Genomic DNA, 15,000 nt, shown 5'->3' on the forward strand with positions numbered 1-15,000 from the left:
GAATATCTTCCCCCTAATCTAAATCTTCCCTCCTTTAGTGTAAAGCTTTTTCTCCTTGTCCTATTGCTATGTATACCTGTGTAAAAAGTTGATTTCCCTCCTGTTTATACTGGGAGGTTGTAATGAGATCTCTCCTCAGCCTTCTTTTCTCCAGATTAAACAAGCTCAGCCCATTCAGCCCATCTTCAAAAGAGAGGTGCTCCAACCCTGTGATCATCTTCACTGCCCTCCTCTGGACCCTCTCTGACAGCTCCACATCCCTCCTGTTCCAGGGGCTCTATACCTGAATGCTGTGCTCCAGATGGGGGCTCATAAGAGCAGAGAAGGACAATCCACTCCCTCACCCCGCTGCCATCCTTTTGATGCAGCCCATGATACCAGCGTCCTTCTGGGCTGCAAGCACGCAATGCTGGCTCATGTTAAGTCTTTGATCTAGCAGGACCCATAAGTTCTTAGAAGCAGGGCGACTCAGAGGCTCGTGATCTTTCTATTTGTTAGCTTGAAAATCAGCTGAATTATTTTAATTTTTCACTTCGCGTGAAGTGTTTTAAAGCCTGGAAATAAATACGTCTCATAAAAGATAGTAATTAAGCACAACATAGAGTAGTTGTCCTAAGAATCCCACAAGGAAATTCATTGACTCCTACTTGAGGTTTTGAGTGTGTTTCATTTCTTTTTGTATTTTATTGCTGTCCTTGTTTAGTGTGCGATTAAATCAAGCAGTTAAATACTGAAGTTAACTTCATTTCTTGGCTTATTTTCCCCTTGCTTTTTCCAGAGCACTGTCTGACTTTACTGTGTGTTTCAGAAAGTAGAAATCAAAATCAACTTGAAAGTAAGGTTGTTAGATTTTCTTAGTGGCTTCCCTTTTTTTTTTTTTTTTGTTAATGTAGCTTTTGCTCCATTAAATCTGGACCCAAAGATCAGCCAGATGAAGGTAAATCTTCATAGAAGCAGCTCCTTAATAGAATTGCTTCCTTATCAAGAGAGGGGAGTGGAAAAAAATCTTTAGTTCAGAACAAATGGAGCCTGTCCCGTGGCTTCCAGTGCATATCTGCATTCTGTAAGGTCTCTGTTCTGCATCTAGTCTGCAGTGCAAGACAGGTCCATCTAGAAGTTCTGAAAGGAGTGTTTCAGCAAATATAGGAATTTTACATCCACCTCTGCTCTTCTGTAGAATCCTGTTTTGAAAAGCATACTACATGAAAATCTAAATACATGGATAACTGCAGCCTTGACTTGGAAGCTTGTTCACATGAGTGGCAGGAAAAAGGTATTGCTGTGTACTGCAGCTCCAAACCACAGAACTGAGAGCCCTGCTTCATCTGAAAAAGGAGCTGAGCATTCCTGGAAGGCACAGGAGGGTAAACAGAGCAGCTGGAAAAGGCTGCAGAGAGATTATCAGTGACCTACACGGCACAGCAGAACAAGGGCTGCAATTGCAGAAATCGAGACTGAGGAGCTTTTTGTGCTAATGCTCCTTTCCAAGTTGTTTTTCATGTAAGGGGGAGATAGTGGAAGTTCAGAAACTGGTCTTGGCACTCTCTGATGTCAGGGCAGATAAGAATGGAACAAAAGTTTTTAAGCATTCAGAGGAGGTACTTCAATGGAACTTTTGCATGGTCTTGCAATATTGTATTTCTTTCTCAAGCTGTAAAGTTCAGCATTTGCATCAAGAATGTCATGCTTCAATGCTCTGGGCTTTGTCTTGGCACTTACTAGTGTGTTCCTCTATATCCATACCATTCTTCTTTTAATTAGCACATTTTTCATTGGGTACGTACTGCTTGTTGGGGGGTTTGATGTGTCAAAAGAATAGTTCAGATTCGTGCCAATAAAACATCGCTGCCACAGCAGCGCAGCATGGGATGGTGTTTAATCAAGCTTTTGTAATAAGCACTTTTCTTTAGTAAAAAATGTACTGTTAGTAGATAGTTACTTCTCAAATAGATTGAGAAACAACCCTGTAATAAAGTCTTTCCCATGTTTTATTGCATGGTAGAAGTTTTCTAATAAAGCTGTATCCTACCAGATAAAGTTCATGAAAGAGAATAACCATTCATGCAGAGAAAATAATCATTCCTGCAGATAGATGGCCTGTTATGACCCAAGGCTGAGATATCACATGTGCTTGCACTTCTTGGGCAGTTCATATTTGCAGTCAAGGTCTTCAGTATTGCAAAAATAAATGCACACTTAAGGATTTTAGCAGGACACCTTCATCTCTGCAGGCAGATGTTGCTACAGAGACAAAATAAGATTGGGATACCAGGGAAGATGAAGTGCATTTGATGGCACTGTATTGCTTAAACTGAAGGAGAAGAATTCCTGATTTTGATACAGATATTTTGCAGTGGTTTGCAGCCCTACAAGGAGTCAGCAGTAGTTTGTAAAGGTTTACTAAAGTTTCAGTTCACAAACAAAAAATAAGACAATCTTAAAGTGTGTAGGCAAGATTCTGCATCTCCGTGTAGTAGCACAACTGTTGCTTTGTGTGGAGTGTAGGTTTGTAGAGAAATAATAGTTGTAACTTGGAGTTCGTAGGTATTAAAAGCACTGGGGAGAGCTCTTGAATTTGGAAAAGAACAAGAACTGTTAGAAAAGTTAGCAAAAATGATGCATTTCTTTTTGTGATAGACCACAGACTTAATCAAAGAGCAAACAAAACACATGGATGTTTTCCTGAAGCAGTATCCTGAAATACTTCAGTGTGTATAACATTCTCTTAGAATTAGATGGCTAATGCTAATCAGAGTTGGAAATCTTGGCTGGTGCACATGGAGCATATTTAACCTTTTGTATTTATTCTCTCATTAATTATGAAACTGCAGGGCTTCAGACAACAGGGAAGTATCGTCTTCGAGCAACTGGTTGCTTGATCATCAGCACATCAAGAAAAGAAGAAGAGACAGGACAAGACTAAGATCTTTCTCTGTGACTAATGTCAGCACATCTGCCCGAACAAGGCCACTTCACAGTTTCCAGAAGAGAAAACTCTACAGAATGCATGGTGCCTCTGACTGGAATCAGCAGGTAGGTCTTTGCCTCTCTCTCTTCAGGATACAAGAGCAGAGTCCAGCTGCTGGAGTCTGCATGTGTCTTTCCAGTGTGTCAGAAGAATGGTGCATGTGTTGTTTATGTGTTACTCTTAGGGAGCATAGAGGTGTGCCAGCAGGAGCTCAGAGTTGATGAGTTGAACATAAAAATCAAAGTTTGCTCAGAATCCTGCTTTTCAAATGAACTTGTTGCCTGGCTGTCTTTAAAATCTAGTCAGAAGACAACGCAGCATTTTCTTTGGGAGGCTTGACTGCTGAGGAAACAGACTTCGGTGTAAATCAGCTGCCTGCTTGTTATCAGAATATTTGCTTTAACTACAGGAAAGTTTACACAGCTGGTGGCTCATTATTTTCTAGGAAATTAAGTTGCAATATCTTAATCTTGTTTCCTTTTTATGCTGTTCCCGATTAGATACATTACTTCTTCCATGGTGTTTCACGAATGCTTTAAAACTCTTAAGAACTTTCTGCATTACGAAGGAATTCATATTTTAAAATGAGGGATAAAACACTGTTATGCAAGACAAGGTATATCTGTTCACATCTGTTATTAATAGCATACTGCTGTTAGTAGCATATAATGAATTTGTTTAGCTGTAATGCTTAAAGCAGCCATTTGGGAGCAGAGACAGTATGAATTCTTTAAAGCAATGTGAATCCAAAGTGATTTTAATTTCTTCATACTTGGTCTTTTAGAAGCAGTGCTACAATTACAGCAGTTTCTGTGTCTTCTCTGCTAACTTCTTAGAAAATACTAAATGTACTAGTGGTCTGGGGAAGAAGTTCCCCTGCAAGGATGTTATCTGAGCATGCTGATTCAGCACCTTCTGCAGCAGAAGCTTGTGAACAGAAAAGTCATATCTGCAGCCCAGTGGTGGGAATACAAAGCAGAGTTACACCTTCATCTTCAGCCTGCTGTAGGGCTGAGCTGCTCTGGATCATCATTATTTTACAGACCATAATCAGAAGGGACTTGTATTTAAGTAATCGTTGAAGGCTTCAGATGTTGGAGCTGTAGTAATTCTGTGCGTGCTCTGTGATTTGTACATTTCTGGTGCTGGGTTTCCATATATTAAGCCACCTCCAGTGTCTCTGTACTGAAGATGCAGAGATGTCCAAAGACATCTCTGTCTTTGGCAGTAAAAACTCCTGTAGGAAATGCTTTATCAGAGAGGCCTCACAGAGTTTAAGGAACAGAAGTGCAGCTTTCTACTTAACAGTGACCACTTTCACTCTCCCTCCAACAAAATGAGCATTCCCATCTTTACAGAGGAGCCTTTAGCAATAGTTAAATGGAAGCCAATTTTGATGCCATGTTAAAACAATTTCAGTCTAAACTTCTGGAATTCAGGACATATCTGAAGTTTTAATATTCTTTCTGCAGTGATGGGATCCAAAACCTAATTGGTTTGGAATCTCTAGGCTGCTTTCCAAATACCTCAGGCTCAGTTTTACAGCTGATGAGCTTTAGTAATGGACCTCATAGATAGAAGGAGAGATCAGTTAGTTTGCAGCTCTTGCCTGGTGATCTGCTTATTGACTCTGAATCTCAGCATCTTCAGGGTGTCTGGTGGCCAGGCAGCTTGGGTGCTGTCGATAGATACTGGAAATGTGTGCACTAAGACTGCGGTTCAAATGCACCTTCTTCAGCTTTACAATCAGAAGCCTGCCTCTAAGTGTTTGTAAAATCATTGCCAGCTTGTCATGGCTGACTGTACGTGTTGTACAATTTTTGCTTATTGTGGCTCGGCAGAGTATGTGGTTATACTTCGCTTTCTACATGCGGAGTTTACCAAAAGGCTGTGTGGAGAACTATGTCGTGCTACAGAGAGAGTCTACTCACGTTCCTGAAGAAAATAGGTGGTGGCAGCAATCAAGCTGTCAGTTTCAGACTTCATGCAAGTGCCAAACTCAATTAAAATGTTCAAAATTAAGGTAAAGCAGTTAACAAAGGCACATACGATGTTGGGTGAAAACAGAATAACAGTGATCCTGCTGGGGAAACGAGTGATAAAATTGGATTGGACGTTTTCAGCATGTTCTGACAATCAAACCTAAGTAGCTATCAGGTCTTTCAATTAGGAGCCATCGAAAGAGTATTGTTTCATTGAAGAAATTTCATTCTGACAGGCTCTGTCACTTTCTTAGTGCTGCATTTGCTACACTTGGTTACCCAGCTGTTGATGAGATTGTTCAGCTTGAAATGCAAGAATGCTGGGTATCAACCTGGATTGAGCTGTAGATTAGACAGGGGGTAAGGCTGCAATTTGGAAACAGCCGCTGGGATTGATTTCCTTTCAAAATGCATTTATATCCCAAATAGTAATCCAACAAATTTCCTCTGCCTTTCCTAGAAAACTGAGTTATTCCTTAGCAACATGGAAAAGATCTGGATTTTTAATACAGTGTTACTGTGCTGCCTCTGGCAAGTTGTTCTCCCATATTTTCTCAGGTTTTAGGTATTTATATGGCTTGTGGTACCATGGTGTCTGCAGACTCCCATTTCTTTAAGGACATTAGCTTGATAGCAGGCTGGAGCTAAGGAAGACTTGCTGCCTTGTCCCTGCAGCAGCTGTGCAGTTAACAGAGACCAGCTTGCCTGTGTCTGAAAAGGTGCAATCTTCTGAGCATTGCATCTCCTCAGCCAGCCTCAGCGCTACTGAGTGCCAGGCTGTGCTGGTGGGCAGTGCTGCTCTGCTGAGGGACCCAAGTGAATGAGAACTAAAGAATTCTGGCTAGAGAAGTCAGAGCAAAATGCAGGCTGTCCATGTTGAGGAGATGTAAGAAATGTTGGCTTAACTTTGAGGAATTTGTTTTTGTCAGAACAGATGACTGACTGTATTCTCCTTGTTTATCCAATGGCATTCACAGTGTTGTCCTTCACATCTCTTTAGATTCTTTTGGGAAGTTCATTCTCCCCTGCAGCACCCAACACGCATGTTAGGAAAGGGAAGTATGAAGTTGAACTGCTATCCCGTCTGTTGGTTCATAAGGTCACTGGGAAGAGAGCCACATTTTTTCTCTATCTACTGCTGTGCCGCATACATTTACAGTGCTGTCAACAGTTTGTGTATTTAGTGACGTAGTATCTGCCCAGTGCCTGTTGAGAGATGCCCCGTACTGTCCTCTGCTTTGCTATGTTTCATCTCAGAAGAAAACTCCTTCCCCTACTCCTGTATTTGAGATCATGCTTACGCAGAAGAGTATCTAAAAGAAAGCACAGAGCTTACGTAATTACCAGTGCAAAAGGAGATGAATCCTTGAAATTGTCTGCAACTCGAGAAGATCTTCCAGATCAACATGATAGCTGGACTGCAGTGGGGATAAATAAAACAGGATGTGGGCTGTTTGGCTTATCTGCCACCATCCAGTATCCTCAGGAACATGAGACATCCTTTGGGGACAAATCCGCTTGTCCACTAATTCAGAATGAGTGAACAAGATGATCCGTGAGTCATCTTCTGGCAGTGCTATCTGTTTTGTATCTGTCTTCTTTCATGATCTAAATATCTTAGTAAGAATGTAGGCCATTTCTTGATTGTGAGTCAGTGCACAAGCCACTCAAAATAATCCATGCGCGCAGTAAAAACTGGGATGCAGTTTATTTCAGAGTGGACAGTGTGATTGTAGTGACACATCTCTGCAGCAAGAGTTCTGAATGAATGTTACAAACATTTGTATGGGGTAACACAGAGGAATAAACTGCAGCCATGTTGGAGGAGGAGGATGCGTGCTTGTGGATGGGGGCTGCAATCCTGAGATTGCTTCATGTGAAGCATTGAGCTGCTGTTGAATCTTTTCCCAGTGGTTGTTGCTTTTAGAATTTCTTTTCTACCCACACCCACTGTGGATTCTCCAGTGTCAAATACCTGAGTGCACCTGCAGATATCCTTCCTGCAGTGAGGACCTGGAATATCTCTGCCTCTGGCTTTGTTATTTTTGCCCAAACGTGAAGGATTTAAATATATCTTAGAGATCTCAGAATTTCTGGTAAGCTTATTTAAAAGCAGCCAATAAGCTTTATTGCTACTCAGACAGTCTCAGAGAGGTCTCTGCTTAGCTGATGTGCCGTGCTGTTTACTAGAATGTATTTAATCTGTGTTGTTCATTGCAGGGTTTCTTTCATAACAAGGATTGTGTTTTGCCAGGACATTTTGTTTCTCACATCCTAGCTAATGGCATTAGTTTCACTTAGTTTGGTTGAGAGTTGCTTTACCAAGAGATGTCACTGGGACTAGGTAGCAGCTTAACCCATTAAAACATTACAGAGTAATAACTAAAGGTAAGAGGCAAAAGAGGAGTGAGATCTAAGTGCTCTAACATTTGGTCCTCTCCAGTTCTTTGCAGGGTTCTGGAGCACTGCGTTGTTTCTTTTTAAGCTGAAAATTTCTATTCTATATCCCAACCTGCTGGAGGAAGATGGTGGTTGTGCGGACTGAGTCACGCATAAAGAAAACTGGAATGTAATTTTGCAGAGTTGCCAACACTCTGAAAGCCAGGAACCGAGGCAAGCATTGTAGCAACACACTTCCATTTCCTCTGCCAGATTGTCCCATGTTGTTGTGCCGTGTTATTTGCAGGTGAATTGTGTGTGCCTTTTATCTTAGAATATCCTGAGTTAGAAGGGACCCACAAGGATAGAGTTGAACTCCTGGCTCTGCACAGGACCACCCAAAATCCAAGCTGTTATCTTCTACAGATAGAAGCGAAGTGGCAATTGCTGGTTTCTCTAGCTCACTTGGTTTGTACACAGACAGACAGAACCAAATGAAACAAGCGGCTGCTGAGAAATTCTGTGTAGAATAGTAACTATCAAGCATTTTATTCACTAGCCAGCTAGAAAGTTTGTGGCCATTTCTCCTTAGTTGCAATGAAAGGAGTCCACTGGTTGTCATTCCTCTCATTGGTATCCCTAGATATTGGCTCTGCCACCTGCCTCTGCATAGCTCACTGGCATTGCTGGCTTCTCAAAGGCTGTGAATACAAGGAATGTTGTTGTGGTGCCAAGTCTCTTGCAAAGAGGTTTCAAAAAGGGGATGTACCCTGGTTTAGTGAAAGTGGTATACCTCTGAGGGGACGTCAGCTTTCTGGTGTGGGGGTACAATTCCTTGGTTATGGCTTACCAAGCTTGTAAATGAAATTGCTATTTGATAAAATCACTGTCTAACTCTGGAAGTTTTTATATATTTATATATATATATACACAAAGTAAATATACATGTAAATATAGTACTATAGTAATTATAGCATACATACTTTCATATAAACATACACATATGCCATGTATATCTATCTATATACATATTTATATATATGAAAGTGTGTGTGTGTATATATATGTATAAAAGTAAAATGAGAAAAAGAAACCCAAACCAATAATTGCCTGGAGAAAAAGTAGCATTCCTGTGCATTCAACTATTCTGAATGTGTGACAAGACTGTTGTCTGCTGGGGAGGAAGGAAGAGGGAACTGCTTGAGCTATTGCCAGTAAAACATAATCTGTCTCTGTCAGGTTTATGTTAAGCCAGGCGGTCTGAAAGTTCTCTTTTCCACAGTGAAGTGTGCTTTTAACAGTTGTGCAGTTTTAGCTTGTTATGGTATTTCTGTAGTGTTTTACTGATCACGTCTACTCCTGATGTCTAGACAGCATTTTTACAAAACATATCCTCAGGGTTAAAAAGTCTTTTCCTTCTTTGGGTTTATTTAATTGGTCAAAAATTAATCACTGACCTTGATTTTTTCAATTGATTTGTTTCTTCAACAAAAGCTCTTTGTTTCAGGATCTTTAGGACAGCATACCTTTCCCACAGAGCACGTGAAAGTCCATCTCCCATTGGCTTACAACAGGGTTGAAAGAACCAAGCTAATTTATACTTCTGAGAGGTGGGTGGTCTACAGGAATGGGGAAGATACCGATCCCTTTATGACACTGATCAGAATCCTAATTTGAGACAAGCTGGATGCATAGTAGTTTGTGCTTTGTCTTTTATGAAAGTCAGTTTCCTTCAGTTCTCTTCCTGGAAGAACAAACTTCTGCCACAGGATGTGCTGCTGTATCCTTATTATCAGCTTCAGAGGGACCACAGGCAGGCTGATGTGTTCACATCCTGGGGCAACTTTCTGTGCTGCTCCTGACCTACGTGTGGATTGCAGGCAAGCATGTGGGAAAGGTCCTCTCGAGGAGCTTTATCTGGTAGGGAGGTTCTCTAAGGCAGTACGCATCTTTGACACTGCCTGTTAGGCACCATGAAGGGGTGTCTGAAATGCTTTTCCTGTCTTCTCCCTGCACTACGGTGTGTTCTAAGATATTAGCCATCCACACAGAGGTTCTCTCGTGTCCCGCAGGTAAGCCTCTGCAATGTAGCTGGCTATTCATTTACTGAAGAACAGCATTTAATATTGACAAAGATGGCTCCTCTTTGACGTTGCTGGAAAGTTTTGAGTCTGTGTGTGTAGGGAGAATATATCCTTTTTCCTTTCCTTTTTCAGGCTTATAAGAGTAATCAGAAGCAGACGTGACAGATATTCAGCAGAGTGTATTTGAGCTGACTTAATTAACTTGCTGGATTCATACCCATTGGTGTAATTGAACTGTGGCTCTCTGTTGTACTGTTACACTTCGGCTTGTTTCCAAAAATGGTTGGAGTTTCAGCAATGAGTAGCTGAAACCATGAAGTGAGTATTCACTTCACGAGTCTTAACTAGGAGCACAGAACGGTTTTCTCTTCAATTATGGCACGCTTTGTGGATGCAGACCTTTTTCTCTCTGCAGAAAGGTGGTTGGCTGGTACTGCCCAGCTTTCTGAACCCTCTGCAGCACTGGCACATACCCATCATATTTTGTCTAATGAATCTGTTTATCACAAGCAAGTGCAAAAATTGTTTTGGATATCAAAATAAATGGCTCACTGTATTTTCTGCAAGCCAGTAAGATAGTACTAATTAAAAAAACAACAAAAAACAAGAAGATTAAAATTCATAATGCTCTTTAAAAATCAGATTCTCTTGGTGACACTGTATGTTCATGAAGTTTAAAAGAGCTGCTATTTTAGTTTAATATTTAAAGGCCACACACTTCTGATTTCCTCTTAAGTACAGTGTATTTTCTTCTCCATAATGGAATTAACCTAATGTAATGTTATTCTTCATATCTACTTCAGCTCAGGAAGCATGAGGTTTTGTATTTCAGCAGTGAAGAAAAATGGTTCCTTAGGTGTGTAAGGTATAGGATAGCAGGGGAAGAAATGATAAGAGTTCAGTAATATCTTTTTTTGCCTTCTGAAATGTTGGCATTGTAGCCAGGCATGCCACAGAGGCCTCTCTTTGGAAAGCTGTATGCCCGGGTTTTCCTTAAAACCACGTTTTGTTGCTGTGTTGGGGTGCTGTTATCTATGGGGTGGTTTTGTTCAGTTGGCTTTTTATAGTTGGTGAGCCGCCGCCTTCCTGGATTTGTTTTTTGCTGTGCTGCTGTCAACAGTACGTTGAGTTGTAGCCTCTGTTCAACATGGAACTGGAAATGAGGGAGAGGTCAGTTCCCCAGCAGAGTTCATGTTTTTTTTTCCTCTAAGGTTGAAGCACTTTCTATGAGCAGCATGCTCTCACTGCAGAACGAAGGGCTTCGGATTTATTTTCTTCAAGAGCTGATTAAATCAACATTCCTGACAAACATCATCATTTCACTCATTCAGCGTTTTCCAGTGGAAAACTACTGCAACAGAAATTTAAACCAGATCTGGTAACTGGGGACACAGACACTGCCAGGCTTGTTTTTAGATTTGTTTGGTTTTTTTTTCTACTAACTTCAGAGGGATTTAAATAAAACTACTCTCGTTTCTGTTTAAGTCCTTATGTTCTTTTGAATTATGAAGTGACTTAATGAAAGATTGAATTATTGAGGTGTCGGTGCCAGAGCATTCAAAGGAATAATGCACAAATCCAGGCGGAAGGTTTGTAGCTCCCACCACAGACGAGATGAGGAAAAGAATGCAGCATTTACCAACGTTGGCAATTTGTTTTTATTACTGTTTGAAAATAGGTTGTGATTGTGGAAGTTATTTGACCGTTTTATGCATGTTTTTCAGCAGGCTTAGCTTTAAGCTATATTCTAAATGTGTTTGCAAATGAAGTGAATTCAAGCAAGAAAAAGTCAGTCAGGACTAAAGGACTGGGTGTCAATGTGTTGCTCTTTCTCATATATTTTCTAGGGAATTTTACTGATTGGTGTTGGGGGATTTCTTTTAAAACCAACTGCATTAACTGTACTGTGGGTTCATTTCCAGAAGAAAAACTCAAGCAGAGTGAGTGCAGCAGCAGCTTCAAGTAGCGGACATTCAGGAAACCCATTCATTCCAGAATAACAATATCTGGTGAAAATGGGTTTTAGCGCAGTTTTGAAAAGCAAAAGTTAGAAACTGCATGAAGGTAAAAGCTCTTTAGGCTTTACTTTAATGGTCCGTATAATGGAAAACATTCAGCTCGCTTTAGCGCTTACCCCTCTAGTATTTCCAAACGTGTCCCTGTCCTGCCAGCACTTCATGGATGTTTGAAGTTCAACAGAAGAAGTATCCCATAAGTCTGACATGGGAAATAACACAACACTGATTGGAAGGAGTCCCGGGCTAGAAAAGAATTATTTCCAATTAAAGTTGAAACGTTCCACATAAACCCATCTACAGAGGTCAGGGTGGCATAGGGACCGTTAATGTTTTCTTATGATGAAGATGTGAAACACAGCAGGCACTCCACGCAACCACAGGGTCTCTTCTGCCCCACTGTCACAACATGCAGCTCATATGATTTTAATATATCCTGCAGTACAAAGGTGAACAATTTAATATTTTCTGATTAGCGTGGGTTGCAAATACTGATGCCACATCACAGAAGTACAGATTACAGTAATTAGAGAGAGAGAGTGTGGTGGATGTAAGCACTGCATCACTAGCAGATGAGTGACACTGCTAGAATACAGCCTGGGGTCTCTCAGGCAGGAGGAAGCAGCTAAAGAGATGCCTTGGATTCAGGAAGCAGGACGACTAAAAATACAAGTAAAGTTTGTTTGATCATCTTCCCTGTGATGCAGCTGTTGGCTGGTTTCCTCTCCTCCCATAAAAGTCTTAAGAAAATCAAGAAGACCGCTGTGACGTTCATGCTTACAGTCTGTTAAGTTGAAATTCTTTTCCAGGAGACAATAGTTGTGGCTCCTTGCATTAGACTGAGAAGCTGATACCGCAGTGTTCCTGTTTCCTCTCTGCTCATTTTAGGATTCTGCAGTATTTGGCAAAGCAACAAACCCCTTTTTGTGTGTGCACAACAGCAATGGATGACCTTAAAAATATCAGTGCTCTTGGGGCTGCTACTCACTGTACCTAGTAAGGCTGAAAGTGGCATCAGCAACACTCTTTTCCTGCAGTGGCTTATTCTGAAGCATGGGCTTGTTTTGACTACTGCTTAGTAGTACCATGTTCCACTCTATCCTTCTGTCTTTAAGAGCTCAGCATTTTGCCTGCATGCTGCTGCTTTGACCTTTCCTCTTGTGTTCTGCCATGCTGTCTTGCTACTGTACCTACCAGTTCTGTGCAGTCCATCATTTTACTTTCTGTGCCTCAACAAGGCTTGTAAATAATGAGCTACATTAATCTTAATTCACAGTTCTCCTCTTTGTAGTAATTCACTTATTACCCATTAGTCAGTCAGTGCATCCATCTCCTGCATTTATTGTTCTGTATCTTCCTTCATTTATGTTATAACAAAGTAAGGACTTTGCCCTCTTCCTTTGTGTAAATAGTATGCACAAAATATTTAGTATTGTCTTGCTGTAAAAGATATGAGCTCAAATTGTCTGGAGAAGTAACTTTTTGACCATAGGATTATTATATGGGAATAATAACTGGAAGCAATTACATTTTGCTCTGCAAACTCTGACAGCTTGTTCCTGGCCTCTAATAAAAAGAGTATTTTTATATTCTTTGTATTGTGCGCCACAGTAGAGTTAGTCATATGTAGATTACCTGACATTTGTGCGAGTACTTTTTCCATTCACATGTCAAAGAGTGACTCTGAGGTTTTGTGTTCCTCTGATCCAGCTGGAGGGAAGTTAAGCGAGTAAAAGAGAAGTTAACCTTTGCTGCTTTGTTTCCATGCAGACTTCATCATTTAGAGATACCTCCTATCTGTACAGAACTCAGTTACCATGTGCGATGCCAGCCTCAGCATTGAGCAGCAGCGAGTACAGTTCAGAATCTAAAATGCTGGACTATGTGCAAGAGCTGGACTCTTCCTTCCATCCAGTCCTATCATTCCCTTCAGGTAAGTAACCCAAACTCCATGCCTCCACAGAGGGTTGTGTGCTTATGAGAGCTGTGCAGTTTATGGACTAACTTTCCCACAGACTGAATTTTTTATAGGACATCGTTCTTACAGAAAACTTCCTACTGGCAGACCATGTGTTTAGGCTGAAGGAAAATCGTAGTTTCATGCTGATAATGAAAAACACACCTGAATTTCCCATAGCAATAAAGCAATTGCAGCTAAGAAAGTGTGGTCTAGGAAAAATTTGTGCTCAGGCCCTTTGCACTCAGCTCAGAAAGTTTCTTTAGGTTTTGTGATTATTTTAGTGATAACCAGCCTTTTTGGTGGTTGCTGATATTAATGATTTCTGACATCTCATTCTTTAAATCTTTTTAACCAATAATGCAGATGTTGTCTCTGTCTCTTCCTTGCTCTGAAAGTGCAGCTTGCACTTCCAGGTTACCACATCCAGTGCTGTTGTTTGCAGAAGGGATTCATAGTATTCAATTTCTTTCGTAGGTGATTTTTTTGTTGTTTTGCAGTTTAGACAAAACCTCCTTTTTGCTGAGCAGTACAAGAATCCTGCTGTAATGAGGGCTTCTTTGCCACAAAATAATCCCTACAGTGGAGAGCTGTCCCTGCACTGTTCCTGGGTCGCTCGGTGCCAGTTTGTGTAACTAATGAAGTTGTTTCTTTGCTTCAGCTTCTGAGCAAGGGCTGCTGACCACAGCGCATGTTTTGGGTGGCTTTTGTCAGTGTTTCTTTAGATACCTGTTCAGGGATCTCTAAATGGGCTGTGCCCCTTGCCTTCATTCTTGGCTTAGTCTTAGGGGAAACTAGGAAGTTTGACAAGAATGATGGAAATCCATCAGAAAAGAAAACCAACTCTAATCATCATGAAAATAAGAGAAACTGAAAGGCTATTGATTGCCTTGTGGATACTGTAGGTCACTTTGCCAGAATGAAAGAAGAAAAATGTTATTCTGATACCGAGGACATCTTTCTTTTTGAGGAATATTTATCCTCTTTCCAGGAACCTTAGCCTTGCTAGTAATAGATAAGACAGGATAAGAGTGCTGGACTACTGTGTGCTGCTTGGACACACTCCTTGCTTTAGAGGGAGCATAGATTCCTGCTCTGGACTGTGCTCTGTGCACTTTGCTGTCTTTTCCTCGTCAGGAGGACTGTTAATTATCTGCCATTTATATCAAGTAATTATTGTGAGTGTATGCTAGAAATTTTCCACTTGGATCCAGTAGTGTGATTCACTTTCATGTCTCCTTTGCAGCTTCCTTAGTTAACTCTTCCCAGAGGGATAACTTCTCTTAAAATACAACTCGTGGTATCCCTACATCTTTTATCACTTTCTTCTGAATAAAAAGAGTTTGTCAACAGAAGGCCTTCTTTTTAATTTCCTCTGTTTGTTAGAACATATTATTGGTATTGTCATATTCTGCAGCTCTGAGGATTAGATTTTTCAGTGTGTGATGAGGGATTCAATACGAGATTCAGATGTCCTTGTACCTATGTTTTTATTTTTATTTCTTAATTTCAAAGGGGAATCATTTGCAGGTGAGGTAATGACACTGTGCAATTGGACTTGCTTGCTTCAGGATGTGTAATGGTATTATGGATCCCAGTCTTAAGAGATTATGAA

General features: G+C 40.8%; 1 protein-coding gene across 29 annotated transcripts in view; it reads left to right on the forward strand.

Moving 5' to 3' along the window:
* The window catches only part of KANSL1L (KAT8 regulatory NSL complex subunit 1 like), a 56,803-nt gene that overhangs the window by 27,238 nt on the left and 14,565 nt on the right, over positions 1-15,000 (forward strand). For 28 of the 29 annotated variants that reach the window (XR_001556358.3, XR_001556360.3, XR_001556362.3 and 25 more), the window contains 2 exons: positions 2,832-3,033; positions 13,199-13,361. Coding sequence is in view for 18 of the 29 variants with exons in the window: in XM_015867946.3 (XP_015723432.2) it covers positions 2,832-3,033; positions 13,199-13,361 (365 nt within the window). In the remaining 11 variants the exon portion in view is untranslated. Of the gene's footprint in view, positions 1-2,831; positions 3,034-5,950; positions 6,230-13,198; positions 13,362-15,000 lie in introns of those variants that run through there. The other variant, XM_085553523.1, reaches the window with a different exon arrangement.

Source organism: Coturnix japonica, chromosome 7 (genome assembly GCF_054131305.1).
Source record: "Coturnix japonica strain WE chromosome 7, WE-NBRP24, whole genome shotgun sequence".
NCBI classification, from domain to species: domain Eukaryota; kingdom Metazoa; phylum Chordata; class Aves; order Galliformes; family Phasianidae; genus Coturnix; species Coturnix japonica.